Below are 17,194 nucleotides of genomic sequence, written 5' to 3'. Positions count from 1 at the left end.
TCTCCTGAATGGGCCTGGAAGGCTTGGGAGAGGGAGAGAGGGATGGAGGGAGGGAGAGAAATTTCCTAAAACCACAAAATTGAGGACTATTCCCACTTTACAAATGTGATGTTTCTTCCATGCAGACATCTCTCACTTTCACTTTGGATTAAAAGAGCGTCAGAAATGTGGCAAATAAAGAATTTTTGAAAGAACATCACATGGTTAAAAACACAAATGATAACAGAGCATTGGGAATGAGAAGCACTGCAGTGTGGCCAGGGTATAGAGTCAGTGTGAGGGAGAGGCTGGATGAGGGACCAGATCACAAAAGGCCCTAGTTTGGGGTAAAGGAGATTGGAAATTTGTCCTCTAAGTAATGAGGAGTCTTTTGGGGGTTTTAGTAACAGAAATACACAAAGTAAAGATGTTGCAACTCTCTCTTTGATGTCCCTTTTCATAATGCCTTAGTATGAACCCTTGAAAGAAGTAATCATATTCAATTTATCTCTGTATCTTCAAGAGGAAGTACAAGGAACACAGTTGGTGCTTGTAATTGTTGGTTGAATAAAATTGGGTTGGCTAAACTGATACCTAGAAAGGACAAATGACTTGTTTAACACCACTGGAAACCTCATGGCAAAGGTAAGATTGACTTCAGGCCAGAGCTTCTGAAGATATATTACTAAATCATGTATCCTTTGGCATCAAGATCAGCTGATTCAGGGTATTTGGCTTTGAGCGTATCTTGCATGGTGTGGTTTATCTAGGGATAGGGCTAATTACTCCCAGACCTCTTTCTGTAACCCTAAATCCTTTCCCTCAGAAATCCACAGGGCACCTGTACCCAACCTCAAAAAGCTCACCCGCCTATGTAATCTTACAAGACCCACTGATGTCTCAGCCAGATGTCCTCTCCCGGGCCACCCATTTCAATGATCATATGTTTGAGGATCACCTACTATGGCCCAAGGCACGGGGTATAGAAAGATGAGACAGACACAGTTGCTGTGCTCAAAGAGGAGTCTGCATCTGAGTGCTCTAGACACAGACCCACTTAGATGTCTCTCAGTATCTATGATTCCCCTCATACACTGGCTCAAGCAGATGGTTGAATGAGTGAAGGAACAGGAGGAGTTAAAAAAAAGAAAATACATCTGTATATCTATTATTGTGCATAAGATAAAAAGACACAGGCATCATGAAAGATGAATGGAGTTAAAGAGGAAAAGAGGAACAGATTTTAAAAATGGCCTGAAGGATGCAGCAGAGTCTAGGCTAAGCCTTGAAGGATGACCCAGATGGAGACTAAGGTGGAGGGAGGGCCTGAGCAGAATAAATACAGACTCTGTTATTTAACAAACATTGACTCAGTGTCCACTGTGTCCCAAGCACTATGAGAACCAATAGGGATACCCAACTGCCCTGCCAGAATTTACAATGCCAAAGAAGAAAGTGGAGGGTGGGAGATAGAGTTGGGGTAGATTGGAGAATACACTGGTGTACACTAAGGGGAGGGTCTGGCAAAAATTATCACATGAATTAGACTGGATCTAGAACCCTCAATTTCTAAAATTTTAGATCACACTAGACCTTTATTCTCCACCAGCTATAAAATGTATTTGATATGGAAAGAAAAAACCAGCACTTACCAAGCTCTGCTACATCCCTATGAAAAGTGCTTAATGCAAAATACTCTTATTTAATTAATCTTCTAAACCACTTTGAAATAGGTGTGTGTATCCCTGTTTTACAAATGAGGAAACCAGGTTAAGCAACTGATTAGTGGTAGAATCTGTGTGATTCCAGTGTCCTTGTTTTTTTGGTTTTTTTTTATAGTATTCCATGCTGACCAGACTGACAACATCCTACACCCCCTCCTTGTGCCCCGGTTGGGGGTTAGGAATTGGGGTGTGTGTGGGGGTGGTGTATGTGTGTGTGCGTGTGTGTGTGTACCCATGCATGTGTCTGCTCCCATTTGCTCCATCCAGGTACCAACTGTGGGCTCAGGCAGATACTGATTACTTCCGTCCAATTAATGCTCTGTTCATTCTTGCTATCTCCTTGTGATTAGAATTAATTGCTGCTGATTACACTGTGCGGAAAGGAAAGGACGGTCATCAGCAGTTCTGCTTGGGGGATAAAAACATTGTAATGCAAAACAAAACTGGCTTCCAAGGACTTGAATTAAGAAATTCTCTCTGTTGGAAAAAGATTAGGTATTCTGTGACCAAAATCAATATTCTGTGACCCTCACCAGGCAGAAGGACACTCTGCCCCTGTCCTGGTCAGAAGTGAAGATAAACGGAAGTCAGGCAACACATTTATTTGGAAAATTGGTTGTGTGTAAAAACCATCCAGGTGATTTTGCAAATCTCTTCCTCATCTGTAAAATTAGGGGTTTTGATGAGGTAAATGCCAAGGTCTTATATTAGAATTTCTTTATTCACAAGTAATAGAAAACCTAACTTGAGCTGACAAGTGAAACAGGGGATTACTTAGCCCATGAAACTGTAAAGGCCAAAGAAATACTGGTTTTAGGAATGCCTGGGTCAAGGGACTCAGTGTCTTGAAGACTTGTTCTCAAGCTATTTCCTCAGAGTTGCTTCTACTTTCTGATAGGTTCTCTCTCCCTATGGAAGCAAAATGGCTGCCAGCAGTTCTGGGTGGATTTCCCATCTTTTTAGCATTAAGGGTGATTTTCCAGAATGGAGGTTCATTGGACATATGCCATATCTGAGTAGTCACTGTAGCAAGAGGGATTCAGCTCTCTCATGGCCAGGACAGGGTTGTCCTGAACCCCACCTGGAATCTGGCTGGGATCTGTTCCTCCTGAACCACTGGGAGACTGGGGGTAAAACTGGAAAAACTGGGTATTGTGAAAGGGAAACATATTAAGCAGGAAGACCGGTATCTGCTATAAGGACCCCCTGCTCAGTTATTTCATGATTGTCTCTAACTGCTGGTGTCAAGTTCAGCCTAGAAAGTATGAAGGTCAGTGAAGTGCAGCCTAGAAAATATGAAGGTCAGTGCTTGAAGTCAGGAGGTGTGACTGAGGGCAAAGCAAGACCAAGTGTCTACTTTTGAGCATCCACTGTAAGTCAGGCTCTGTACTGGGTGCACATTCGTATGTCATCACAAGATTCTAGTTAATAGCTATTGTCATTTCCAGTTAGAGACAAGGAAAGTGAACCACTTGTCTAAGCTTTGTTTATTCGTTTATTTATTCTTTCCACAAACACTTTGGAGGGGATGAATTAAGCTGTGGTGAAAAGGGAAGAGGCAGATTCAGGCTTCTCCCTCCAGGAGCTCAAGGTCCAATGAGGGAGAGAGACAAAAAGCAGTGGGGATTTTGGGTGCAGTGGGTTCCACCCCCATCCAGTGGAGTTGGGTCAGGCCTGACACTCAGCTCTGTCTGCTTCTGATTCCTGGGCTCTGGTCCTTTTTGACCTATGAGGCACAGGTGCGGGGTTCTCTGCTCTGCCTATGGGGCGTTCTTCTGGGAGTCTATGGCTTGATGGGAATTTGTGTCCTGGCAGACCCAGCATTACCTAATTTGTTTTCTCCTCTACTATGACTAACTAGTTGTCACAGGAACCTGACCCCTTAACCCCAAGATTCACCTACTGGGGGCTAGAAGCTCATTGTTTCTTTGACAAAATCTTTTCATCTCTGCACCACCTGGGTAAAAGCTCCACCTCTGGCCTGATTTGGGGCTCCTTGGGAATATCTGTCAGATGGTAATATTCATGATTGCCTCTCCATCCGACAGTATCCCCTTCCAGTGCATTTTTCCTCCTTTCTGAGGAGTGCCAGAATTTGTGCTTTGCTGTCAGCCTCCCTCTCACCAGTCTCTTCCTCAACTTTGTCCTCACACGCACATTCTCCATCAATCCATTGCTCCTCCCAGCCCAGATCTAACATTAGCCTAAATTTATCTCAAATGCCTACTATTAGCAGCAAAATATCAATCAAACACCTAATATGTCACACACTCTGCTAGGCACAGGGGAAACTTTGGTGGACAAAGCAGATGTTTTTGTAACCATAAAACATGCTAGCCTAGTAAAAGGGACAGGTAATTTATCAAAAACCTCACCTACAAATGTAAAGATACCAAGTAATAGGACTATGGAAGCGTGCCCAGAGGGGCCCAAAGGGACCTGGGAGGGCGTGGAGGGATCTGGAAAGTGTGCGCTAGCCAGTGCTAACTTGGCCAGGTCAGGAAAGGCTTTCTTGAGAAAGAGGCTGTTGAGCTGATGACTCATAGACAATGAAATAGGAGGTCAGGGGCAGCTTTTCAGGCAGCGACTCTGCTACAGAGCAAGTGTGTTGTGGCACTTAACCAATGGAAGAAATCCTGTTGCCCAAGGAAGAAACATGTGACATAATATGACTTGTTGTCTTCTTGTTACTAAAATAGAGCAGGGCCGAGACATGGAACAGGCACGTTTACATCCTGACACTGAGCAGGTCCCGACTAGCATGTGTCACAGGGAGGAAGGCGGGCAGACAGACAGGCCAGCTGGCCCATCACAGGAGTGAGAATAGAAAAGAAAGCTGCAGAGAAAATACATCCAAGCCTGAAAGTGAATAAATGCGGTGGTCTCATAGGATACTTACACCCAGCTTCTTACCCTTCTGTGATGGAAATCACTTCAGCTTTGCCCGATGTGAAACCAAGATATCCCCAAAAGAGCATTAGATATAAGACAATGCCAGTAACTAAATGTTCCACTGGCATTTCATTGTAGGTATCAGCGGAATCACTTGGTACAAATCTATGGCAAAATTAAGGAAGGCTATACTGTTGCCTGGGAGAGCACCCTGGAAGGTACTCAAGGAAATACAGAGCTCCCTGGCTGCTAGGAGTCACTCTCAGACTTTCTGTCCAGGCTCAGTGGTGACACTTGGGTTTCCTAAGACTGGAACCTGGTGTGTTATCCTGGATGTTTTTTCTAGTCCAGCTACCTCAATCAACCCCCCTGTCACATCAGTTTTATTTGACTAGTATTTCTAACTTCATCCCTTCCTCCTTATCTATTAGTTACCTAGCTCAGGCCCTCACTGCCCTGGATGAGAATTGCCTTTCTTATCTCCAATCCTGATCCCTTCCAAGCCATCCTCCAGCAGGGCCATGGGAGTGATATGTCTGTAGCCAAATCTGACATTCTCTCTCCCTCCCTTAAGTCCCTGTCATGGCTCATCGTTACCTGTAACAAATTTTATACTCATTACCTCATGCAAGGTATGTGTGATTTGTCTTGTATTTTCTCTTGCTTCCATCTTCATCTTACAGATAATAGTCCAGCACACCAAATGTCTTAGAGTCTTTGGTAGGATCACTGTGCCTCAGGACACTTGCACATGCCTCTGCCTTTCTTCGGGGGTGCTTTTCCCTGCCATCATCCCTTTTTTACCTGGCCAATCCCACCTTTCCTTTAAACCTGCCAAATTTTCAACCTTATTTTACATGATGTCTATCTTCCCTCATGGGATGTGAGCCCCATGAGAACAGAAACCTTGTTTTGTTTTTTATGTGCAGTTGTACTTCAGCATCTAGAACAGCGCCTGGTACATAGTAAATACACAGTGATTTGTTGACTAAATTGTTAAATGAAGACTCATCTTCAAAAATAAAAGACACCCCCCTAACAATTCATCTCAGATATCACCTCCTCTACTGTTAAATAGTGCCATCTTATTGCTACTAAAATAGGTCATCTGACGTTAAATCTTACTTTCTGTGCCTCCACTTCCCTTCCATCCCTCTTCCGCAGGAGTCATTGCCTGCACTCAATGTTTATTTGCATGTCTTCTCTAAGGACAAGGACTGACTTCTCATCTCCAAATCTATAGCAACTGTCCCGGAACCTTCCACAGCAGATAATAAATATTGAATGAATATATGGATCCATTTATACAGTTAAAATAGTAAAGAATTATAGCATAACAAAGAGAAAAGCTGCTTTGGAGTTGGACACACCTGAGTTTAAGTGCTCACCTCTGACTGCTAGTTGAGTGATGTCAGATGAGTGACACCTCAGAACTTCAATTTTCTGACCTATAAATTTCAAAAGTTTCAAAACATGGGAATAGTAAAATCCTCTTTGCTTTTGCATAAGAAATTAAACTAGCAGGGCCTCCCCCGTGGCACAAAGCTGTCCGCAGCCTCTGCAGCACCAGTTCGATCCCAGCTGCCGCGGGAGGGTCCCACATGGCACGCCCACTGCTCCCCTCAGCAGTGTCCTCTGTCTGTCTGGCTGTTCTTCTCCCCACTCTGGCTCTGATGAATTCTCTCACTCTCCCACGCTTCTGACTGTACCCAGTGCTTGTAGAAATAAATAAATAAATCTTTAAAAAAAAAAAGGAAATTAAACTAGCAACGTGCCTGGGAGATAGTAAGTGATCCATTAATTCCATGCTTTGGTTTTCCCATTCAAGACAATAGTTAAAATGAAAATTCACACAGGAAAGAAAAGCAACATGTTACAACCAAGAGGACCCTAAAGCAAAATCATAAATGAAAGCAAAGTCATAAATGAAATTTAAGCCTAATATCATACCCTTCCTAGGGATTGGATCATTTCTATTTTGCTTGCAATGAAACAAGAATGTCCCACAATGAAGATTAATTGCAAAGAGATGGCCAAGAATAAGGCATTATAATAGAGTTTCACTGCAGTAATGGCCATTCCTTGTTGGAACTGTGAAATAAACCCAAGTCCTCCTTCTTATTCAAGTGGGGAAATTGAAGCCCAGGAGAGAGTCAGTGACTTGCTCCACATCATACAGCAACTTGGTGAGAGCTGACACTCAAATATAGATTTCTTGGCTCACAGGTCCGTGCTCATTCCCTTGACCAATGTAAGAGCTTCAGATTGAGATCAAAGTGGAGTGAAGACACAAAAAAGGGAAGTGGGCTTCTTTTAAAGATCAGGACCCCATAGCCTATCCCTTGAGCAAGCCCTTTAGTGAGCCTCAAGTTTTGGGCTAGTTTCATTTATGACTTTGCTTGCCGGCATCAGACTGGCCCAGCTACCAGCTGAGCTGTGCAGTAACTTCCTGAGGATCATCTTTGACCCCTTCAGTGAACCAGAGTCACCAGACTCTTTAAGGTTCTCAAGTAATGCAAATGCACTGAGGAGAGACTCTACAAGACTGTTCATCCTATTGCAAGTCTGGCTTGATATCACCTCCAGCATTGCCAAATTCTCACTAATCCCAGGCTAGCCAGACTATAAAAAAGTGAGTCAGTAAATGAGAAGGAATATCACCTTGAAGGTGGTGATAAACTCAAATATCTCCATTCACAGATCCAAAGAAGACATTCTTTAACATTTTGATGGATGCAGATTCCTTTGAAAAGTATAGAAAATTATGATTATCCCCAGAAAAATTCATATATACACATAACATTTTTCCTGTAATAGCAGAAGGCTCGGGAAACTCTCATGGCGCCAGGTAAGAACTCCTGAGCTGGAGGAGCATGAAATATCAGCACTGTAAGGTTTCAAAAGACCAGCAATACACCCCCTTCCCCAGCCTCACATATGGAAAACAGTACCTACAGGAGACTTGCCCCATGCCAGGCCAGGCAGCTACCCAGAGCAGAGTCGAGGCTAGCAGCCAGGACCTAGCAGAGCACCTCCTGCTTAGTGCACTTCTCTTCCCCCTTGTCTCCTGCCTTCTCCAGGATGTTGCTGCACAAATATTTACTTTGGTCTTTGGTCTTATTTTTACTGTGCATCAGTCAAAGCCTCTGAAAATATAGATGAGCATCTCACGCTGAAGCTAGAGCTTCCTCTCAGGCCGACTCACATCCAAGTCCCAACAATTGCTAAGCCAGGGCCCAGCTGGGCAGGCACAGCGGGTTTTAAGAGCCAATTCCAGAATCATGGTCAACTGTAAGTGGGGGAGGGGACATTGCTGGGATATTGCTTCATGCCTGGAGTAGAAGAGGTGGGAAAGCATGGGGGCCACAAAAAGGGGATTGAGGGATTGTGCAGGAGCTGGACCTGGAGATCAGCTCCCCTCTGAAAATGGGGAGAAACTGAAGGCAAGGTGGCCAATTAGGAGGTGGAAGCAATAGCCCAGGTAAGAGATAATGTTCTAGGGCCTCCCTGGTGGCCTAGGGTTTAAGTCTCAGTGCTATCACCACTATTGCCTGAGTTCCATCCCCGGCCAGGGAGCTAACCCACATATGGCACAGCAGACCTCTCCTGTCTTGTCTGCTGCACCCCTCAGCATTGTATTTTGGTAGATCCACCTGTTCTGCTCCCCACTCTATCTCTGGTAGATCCGCTCACCCTCCACACCTCTGGCCTACACCCCAGTTCTTGTATTCATAAATAAATCCTTTTTTAAAAGAAAACATGGTAGAGTTAGACATATGGGCACACACCCTAATAAATCCACCTGCTGCATCTGTGGGTAGCAGTGGGAATCCCCCAGGGATACTGAGGGTCAGATGGATGGTGTGAGTGCAAAACCCAGCAAGGTGTCCAGTTCAGCTAGACTCCACTTCTGACTCACCCTGAATGCCTTTATCCTCAGCTCGTCTAAGCAATGAACTCTCTGGGGGCGTGCATTAGCTACATAAAACCCCCAAAGCTACCCCGATCCTAATTCCTGGAGCCTATAGACTTTACCTTAAATGGAAACAGGGTCTTTGGAGATGTCTTATCAAGGATCTTGAAATGGAAGATTATCCTGAATTATTCAGGGGTCCCTAAATACAATAACATATATCCTTAGAAAACGAAGGGGGAAAATTTCATTGGGACGCTGTCTGTCACCAGAAGCTGCAAGAGGCAAAAAAGGGTTTATTCTCCGGAGCGTCCAGAGGGAATGCAGCCTGTCAACACCCTGATTTTGGTTCACTGAAACCGGCTTTAGACTTCTGGCCTCCGGAGACTGTGAGAGAGTGAGTTTGTGGCAATTTGTCACAGTGCAATAGGAAATTTATATAGAGCCTTACAGTTATCTCAAACTTGAAGTCACTTTTGAATGATTTGGACTCTTTCCGGCCTCCTCCCTGTGTGAGCCTCTCAGAAAAGATCCACCCCTTTGAGATGCATTTCATACACCAACCAGAAAGTCGCCCTTCTTGTCAATTGCTCTCCTCCTGCTGTCTGCCCCTGTGCCTCTCTCCCTGTTTGTCTCTGTTTCGACCTTGCTGCATTGCTTATCGTCTCTTCTTTTGCCCGTTTCTCTGCTTTTCTCTCCACTCTGTCTCCACTCTGCCTTTCTCTCTCTCTCCCCTGACCCCTCAACGTCTCAGTGTTTTCTCTCTCTTCTTCCTTTCCTCGGCCCCTCCCTCCCTCCCTCAGTTTGATTCTCTGCTCTCTCCCTTTCTCTCTCTCTTCCCCCTTGCATTTCCCCTTTCTGAGTCTCTCAACCCCTCTGATGAGCTTTCCCTCCTCATCATTCTGCTCCATCCTGATGGGTTTCTCTTACTCTCTTTCTAATTACGTCTCTTTCTTTCTCTTTGGGTCTCTGCTTCTGCCTGTTTCTCTTTGTTTCCTCCTTGCTCCTGCTGTGTCTCCATGTCTCGCTCCTCTCATTCACAAGCTCCTTACCTGGGGGTGGGAGGAGGGGAGGATTTGCTTGCCTATTGGAAAGGACTGTGCAATTACATCTGCAGCCTCCACACGCACTTCAGGGAAGGATTCATCTGTTTAGTCATGCACCTGTCCGACACCGTGGGAGGACTGGTGAGGGAGGCAGAGACAAAAGATGCTTCATTGTCGCATTGTTCTCTGGCTTTACCTAGAGGCTCCTAGACAGGTGCCTCTTAATATTACAGCAGTGCTGTCAGCCTTACCAAAGAGAAATCACTCTTCTGTGGCCTACCCCTCTGCAGAATTAATCTTTCCCCTTTAATGATGATCATCTGTTGCTGGCGGGGTAGGCACGTGAGCAGAGAAAGAACTCTAGGTGGGGGCTTCCAAACAGGGAGCTGTAGGAGTTAAATTTTCTATTTTGGAGGGAGGATGGTGGTGATGAAAGACCTTCATGAGGACTCTGTATTCTTCTGTCTTCACTGTCCAGTTCCTAGAACAGTGTCTGACCTTTAGAAGGCACCTAATAAATAAATATACGGCTGAATTTATGAACGAATGGATGTCACTCCTCCTTGTGCCGATACTTGGCTGCCCTGTTGGAAAAGACTTCTGATTTCTCGTCGACAAAATAGAATAGTAATCAGATCTGCTGTGGGGAGAAGGAGGTGAAATATGGTAGCTGATGAGTAGGCTGAACCTCAGATGCCTTTGGTGCAGGACAGACCAGGTGAACTCACTGGTGGTTCTGGAAGAATTGCAGGGAATGAAGTATGGACACTTCAGAGTGAGGTTCTGTGAGGGAAAGAGAAGGATGAGGAAAGAAGCCATAGGTCAAGGCCATCAGGCCTGTTTATGTGAGATGCATGTCCGCTGGGGTCACTCTGGGAGGGTGGGCGGACTTTCAATCAGAAAACTGCTGAGTCGAGAAGGAGGGTTTCCCACCAGGAAGCACTCATCCCCGGGTTAGACTATCATCTCCGGAAGTGGGGTTAGGCTGGATTTAGGAAGACTCCCACCACAAAATGACTGGTCAAGGCTTGTGTTTCAGATGGGGATCACTCACTTTTCCTTGGTGCTGGCCTGCTCCTTTGCCTCCTCCAAGTCCGCAAAGCACCACCATTTCAATGCTACCTTCTCTGGCCACTCTACTTAATGGTCCTGTCTGTTTCCTGCTCCTCAGCACTCCCCTTAATCTATTTTTATCTTTTTTTCATAGCATTTTCTGGCATTCTTTGTAATTTGCAAAGATATTAGATGGACAGTTTGTATCTCAGAACTAGAATGTAAGCTCCATGAAGGCAGGCATCTTTGTTGGCCTTGTCCACTGTGCATCCCAAGTACTTACAATATCCTGGTACATTGTAGGTTTTCAATAAAGATTTATTGATGGAAACAATGGGGACAGGATTTTTAAATAAGCGTGTTCTACAAAGGCCTTTGAGGGCATACCATGTTGACACTGGAAAGGACTTGAGTGACTACAGTTTTGCAGTAGGCACAGAGAAAGGACATGGCCACAGTCACGTGGCAAGTTGCCAGTTGAAACCAGGTTGGCCCCTTGACTCTCACTTATATGATGTGAGTTCAGTGCATCAGATCGAGACCCCAAGACAGAACAGAGGGTTTACACTCACCTCCATTCCCTGGAAACCTTGGAACACCTAAGAATAGGTGCACTCTGGGAACCAGGAACGAGGCAGCTGAGCACAATGCAACCTGTCAGCCAGCCAGATCTGTGGTGTGAGCGACCCACTGAGCTGACTGTTGGGAAGTCATTTCAATTATCTGATTTTTTCTAATTCTGATTCAGGGCCTGGATGATAATTATCTCATAGGCATCTCAAACCCAAGCTGTACCCTTATTATCTCCCCCCCCTAAACCCTCAGTCTTCCGTATTCCAGACCCATAGCACCCCCATCTGTCCAGCTGCTAAAGTGAAATAAGCAGGAGTCATCCTTCATTCCTGCCTCTTCTTCAGGCCCCGCATCTAGTCTCCAGGCATCAGCAGGTCCTGCTCGTTCTTCCCCAAAACAAACCTTCCCATATCGACTGCCTCTGTCGCCAGGCCCTCTCGTCTTTCCCCTGAGCCTCTGAGTAGCCTCCTGGCTCATCTGCCCACTTCCACTCTTGCTTTCCTATTTTTAGCACAGCAGTGACCTTTGAAAAATATAAATCACACCATCTCATGTTCCTGCTTAAAATTCTTCAGTAGCTTACCGCTTGCTTAGAAAATCCAGACTCTTTAAGGTGGCCCAGAGTAAGGCTCTACATGACTTGTATGGCTGTCTCTCTACTGAGGGACCCTTCAGAGGTGCTGCCATGACCATGATTCCACTCTCAGTTTACACACCCTCAGTTCACAGCTGATCTAACGCCGTACCCCCACTGCCTCGGCCGCAGTGCCTGTGCGTATTCCTCGCTGCTTATCACAGATATGGTTGAAGAAAGGGGAAGAGGGTTGTCCCAGACAACCCCCACTTTGAAAGACTTAAACAGAGCTGTGTAAAAGGATCGTCACAGGAGGATTCTTTCTTGGAACAGCCCATCTCCTTGCCCTAAGGAGGACTAACAGGGATGCGGTCCAGGGTTGCTCCAAGTCTGCCTGTCACTGCAGGCTGGGGAGGAAGGGTTCACACTGGCTCTTCCCCCCTTCACTCACTTTTTACATCTGCACTCCATGGTAATCACACACTTCATCACAACAACCCGGGATGTTCATTTAAGATGGGGAAACTAGAGCTTAGCAAGATGGGCCAGCTTCTGTGAGAGCACACATTGTTCTAGTTCCCTATCGCTGCACAACAAATCTCCTGAAACCCAGTGTTGGAAACCATAGCAATTCTCTCATATTTTCCATGGGTCAGAAATTTGGGGACGACTCAACTGGGTTGTTCTAGAGAGGAGTCTTTGATGCACTTGCAGACAGGTAATGAGTGGGGCTGGAAGGCAGAGCTGTGGGCTGGCTGGAATCTCTGTAGTCTCAGGCCTCTCCTTGCAGCCCCTCCTCATGGGCTAGTTTGGACTTCCTCACAGCATGGTGGCCTTCGGCAATCAGACGGGGGCATGCGAGTCCAGGACCCCAGCTCCAATATTCCAGCCTGCAAGGTGCGTGCCACATGGACTTTTCTGACATCACCTCAGAAGTCCCACAATGTCACTTATATCATTTCTGCCTTTCTTTTGATGTGAAGTGAGTCTCAAGCCCATCTAGATTCTAGGAGAGAGGACACAGAGCACACCTCTCAGTGGAAGAAATACCAAGGTCATATCACAGAATAGCATGAGCGAGAAGCTCTTTGGAAAATACTGTCTGCCATGCACAGCCTGTGGCGGAGCCAGGATTTGGATTAGATGCATCTGACTCCAAAACTTCTACTGCAGCTTTTTATCCCAGGGACCTCTTCTTTCCTCTGCGCCCCTGAAGCTCTTACTGTTAGCACACACTCGGTGGTCTGGTCTCCCTATGCTTGGCTAGGTTAAAGCCGCCAGCCACCCCTACAGGCCCTGGCAGTGAGAGGCCCCCAGGGTCTGCTGGTCAGAGAGGCTGTGCCCCATGCCAGCTTACGGACTTCTGAAAGGAGAGAGAGAAGGTCGGTCACATCCAGAGGAAGAAGACAGGTGGCAGGTCCAGAGCTCAGCGAGCCTGCGGTGCCTCTCACCATCGTAAACAAGGCATCTGGTGTTTTTCCTTCTCCCACTAGTCAGGCCTAGGATGACTCAGCCCTTGACAGAAAAGGTGCCTTCAAGTTGGAAGCAGCCCAGGCTGGTGGAAAGCTCAAGGTTCTGCGGTCAGACCTTTCTGAATTAGAGTTCTGACTCTGCCACTGCCAGTTATGTGGTCTTGGACATGATCCTTAGGCATCCAGGGCAAAGTGGGGATAAGAATGCCTTTCTCACTACGTTGTTCTGAAGATTAAAAATACAGATGTAAGCAAAGGACTTAGTGCAGAGCCAGGCATATAATAGGTGCTCCATCAATGCTAGTTTTCATGTCCTGGGTTATGCCCAACCTCAACTGGAAGAAGGTGGTGAGAAGTCACTTGATTGCCCCTAAAATGTGAGTCCAGCTCCATGGCCCTGGATGGGCAGTGGCCAAGGCTTATCCAGTGAATTGACAACAAACAGAGGTATCTGGAGGCTTAAAAGAGGTTGGCCCTGGAAGCACGTGGAGGGAGGGAGCCTGGTCTGGAAAATAGAGTGGCATGGACAAAGAAAGAGAGACAAAAATTGTCAGTTTTGCCAGTGTTAGAAGGGCAAAGTGGTAGGAGATGGGAAGTAGTAAGTAAAATGCTAGAAAAATAATCAGGGACCCATCTCTGTAGGGCTTTGTAAATTAAGTTCCAAAATTTGAGCTTTCTTTTTTTTAATTTTATATGTTTTTACATTGTTTTTCATTTTTGCACAATGTATGCATTTTCATCTTGGTTATAGTCCCCACACAATTCCCAGCTCCCTGGTTTTGATCCTACTCCCTCCTCCACAATAGTGTGTCTCTGGTTTATTGTTGCTTGTTGATTTTGATTTTTACTTTATTATAATTAGGTTTTTTCCTGGTCCCTTATTTAGGTTTTCTAAATAAATGACTGAATCAAGAAGATGTGGTACTTAAACACCATGGAATATTACTCAGCAATCAAAAAAGAGAAACTCATGCAATCTGCAGCAACATGGATGGAGCTGGAAGGGATCATGCTCAGGGAAATAAGACAGAAAGAAAAAGAAAAATACCGGATTGTCTCACTCATAGCAGGAATTCACAAAATTTGAACTTTAAAGGCAACTGGGAGCTACTGAACGGTTTCAGTAGAGGCAGGCAATCATGTGGCCTGAGGCCTATTGGGATGGGTAGACAGTGGTCAAGAGAAAAGATGGCGTTGGCATCTTCTAGGAACACAGCAGGGGACAGGAACGAAATGGACTAACTCAAGAGACAGAAGTTCTCATGGACAAGAGTTGGTGACAGTTTGGATGTTCAGAGCTGAGGGGTGAAAGTTCTTGAATGTAATCATTTCAGAAATCATGGAAGTATTGGGCGAGGGCACCAGTTACAACCTGGGATAGAGTGACGTGGAAGGCTTTACTAAAGGTAGTAAAGTGGAAAATTTATGAGTATGAATTAGTCAAAGGAAAAGGGAGAAGGTACTTCCAGCAGAGGAAATAGCTTGTGTGTGAAGGCCCAGGGATGTGAGTTACAATGCACAGGGCAGATAGTCCGTGTTGTTGAATAGATGTACTAATTTACCCTAAGGTGTCGATATGGAATTAATCCTTTCTCCTGTCCCAGGGAGTCTGAACTTTAACAGGACATGAATCCTTACCCTAAGAATTCATTATTGGTAAATTTCAAGATTCTGTGACCTTGGGCAAATGATTTAGCCCCTGCCCCTCAATTTCCTTACCTGTGAAAGCCAGGGTGGGGTGGGGGCATAATTGTATCAGCCGTTTAAAATTTTGTGAAGATCAAGAAAGACAATCCATACAAAAAGTTTAGAACAGTGAGTGGTATTACTGTTTTTTATTATAATTTTTATGACTAGTCCTCTTTTCACTATCTCTTTTCAAAGTTGTTCCTTAATGCACACACCCGCAGATATGAAGCTGGGGCGGAACGTGGCAAGAACATTTTTGGATTATTATCGTCTAAACCCTGTGGTCGAGAAAGTGTCGTTTCCCATGCCAAGGCTGCGGTAAGTGGCAGAACTAGCAGGGTAAAATCTAGTCCTGCTTGACAGGCGCCGTGTTCAGAGACAATTTCCCTTAGACCTTTTCTGGCCCCCAGTTTCCCATCTGTGGCACAGGATCATCCTGGCACTGCCACATAGAACAGATGGGGCAGAAGAGCTCACAGTGGCTGTCCTGAGTGTTAAGTATCATTATGGGGTCAGGTGGGGTGAGGGGGTGGTCACATTTCTGGGCCTAACATGGGAATCCACAGGGATGGGGGAGGCTGGGGAGCTGAGTCCAGTCATTGTTCTAAGTTAATTTTGGTGTCTTCATATACTACTTCATCTGATAACTTATCCTCCAAGATTCCTTACTGTGTCATCCAGACTCATAAGGCCTCTGACCCTTCGCTTTCCTCATCTGCAAAAACAATATGCTCACCTAGATTATCATAAGCTGAATGTTAAGGTTCCCCATACAGTGCTAGACATACACATGTCCCCTCATCAGCCATAGACTCCTTAAGGTACAAATGTTCTGGGCTAGAGATACATACCCCTGAGAAGTTTCTCCTTGGGTCTTCTGCTACAGTCAGTTCTTAGGCTAGTAAGGAGAGAAGTTCAGGAGCTAAGTATCTTTCCTAAGGTCTGGGCCAGAGCCCAAAGCACTGGTCATTCCCATGTCTCCTGGAGGTAAGCCCAGTAAGCATTGGGGTAATGACATCTAATGGCCTCTGGAATATGCTGACTTGCTTCTACCTCTTGGTCTCATTGACTGTTCCCTTAGTGGTCCATTCTTCTTGAAGGATATGGCAGTGTCCAACTCAATGATGCTGCCAGTCTTCCCACTGGCCTTCTCATGACCTTGCCCGTGTGCTTTTCTACCTCAGGACATTTGCACTGGTGCACCTTCCTTACTACCCTCTCTCATGTCTAACAGAAACCATATTAATCACTGTTATTTATTGAACAAAATATTTTTTTGTACATGTTCTTATTTATTCCTTATAAATATTATATCCCTTATATTAAAAGTATGGAAAAGGAAGCTCAGAAAGATGAAGAGAATTCCCTGTGGTCAGAATTTTTGGCAGAGGCAGGATTAGATCCTAGACTTTTATGATTCTGAAACTTGTCTGAGGTCCAGCTAAACTCCACCTCAAGTGAGAAGCCATTCTCGCTGTGGGTTCAAATACCATCTCAGGCTCATACTTGCTGAGGCACCTTGGACAGTTCCTTGCTTCATAAATCCTTTCTGTACCTTCCTATAAGGTGGGGATAATAGTAGCCTCCAAAAATGGTTTTCAAGATTAGATGCAAGCTGAATACAGTGCCTAGAAGCCAGTAGGTGCTCAGTAAATGTTCCCATCTCCTCTGGTTTCTGGGTTGTAATCCCAGGTTTCCAGCCAGCTCATTGAGCAGATCCCTGGACTCGTGTGGGCTGGATGATCTCTCAGGTCTACACCTCTTCATGATGAGTTCCAGGCTCTGCACCCCAGTTCCAAGTGGAGTCTGCATAAAGGTGCACTCTGACTCATACCCTGTTCCTCTCAGATTGTTCTGGGGTCTTTGTGCACCCCTCAGACCCTTCACCCCCACCGTCATCTGGTAGATTAGTAACTCCTTCAGAAGAACCACATCCGTTTCTTCTCTGTGCCCTGCAGTGCCTACACTGTTAAGGCTACATGCGCACATTCATTCATTCACTTAGGAAAAACAGCACTTTGTGCCAGGCCCCTGCGGGGAGGGAGGAGCTGGGATGAGTCAAGGATTAAGGGCTGACCACTGCCTCTGAGGAGGCCCCTCTAGAGGAAAGTGTTCACTTCATTCTTAGAAGTCACTCTTGATTGGTTAATGGTCTTCAAAATTTAAAGCTTCATAAAACTCAAAAGAATTCTTAGAATCTCATTTACAAGTTAATTTGGGGATTATCTCTTTCAGGTCCTCTGTCAGTGTGAACAAAATTACCTTGATCCTTTACCACT

General features: G+C 45.4%; 1 protein-coding gene across 2 annotated transcripts in view; it reads left to right on the top strand.

Moving 5' to 3' along the window:
- Positions 1-17,194, top strand: part of AGBL4 (AGBL carboxypeptidase 4) — a gene marked incomplete at both ends in the record, with an annotated part of 969,197 nt that overhangs the window by 935,080 nt on the left and 16,923 nt on the right. For both annotated transcript variants that reach the window (XM_084242049.1, XM_084242048.1), the window contains one exon: positions 15,137-15,233. In XM_084242049.1, coding sequence (XP_084098175.1) covers positions 15,137-15,233 — 97 coding nt within the window. The remainder of the gene's footprint in view (positions 1-15,136; positions 15,234-17,194) is intronic.

The sequence above is a fragment of the Talpa europaea genome, assembly GCF_964194135.1.
Source record: "Talpa europaea genome assembly, chromosome: 9".
Classification (NCBI taxonomy): domain Eukaryota; kingdom Metazoa; phylum Chordata; class Mammalia; order Eulipotyphla; family Talpidae; genus Talpa; species Talpa europaea.
Note: the sequence above shows the minus strand (reverse complement) of the source record. Positions and strands in the feature narration are given on the sequence as shown.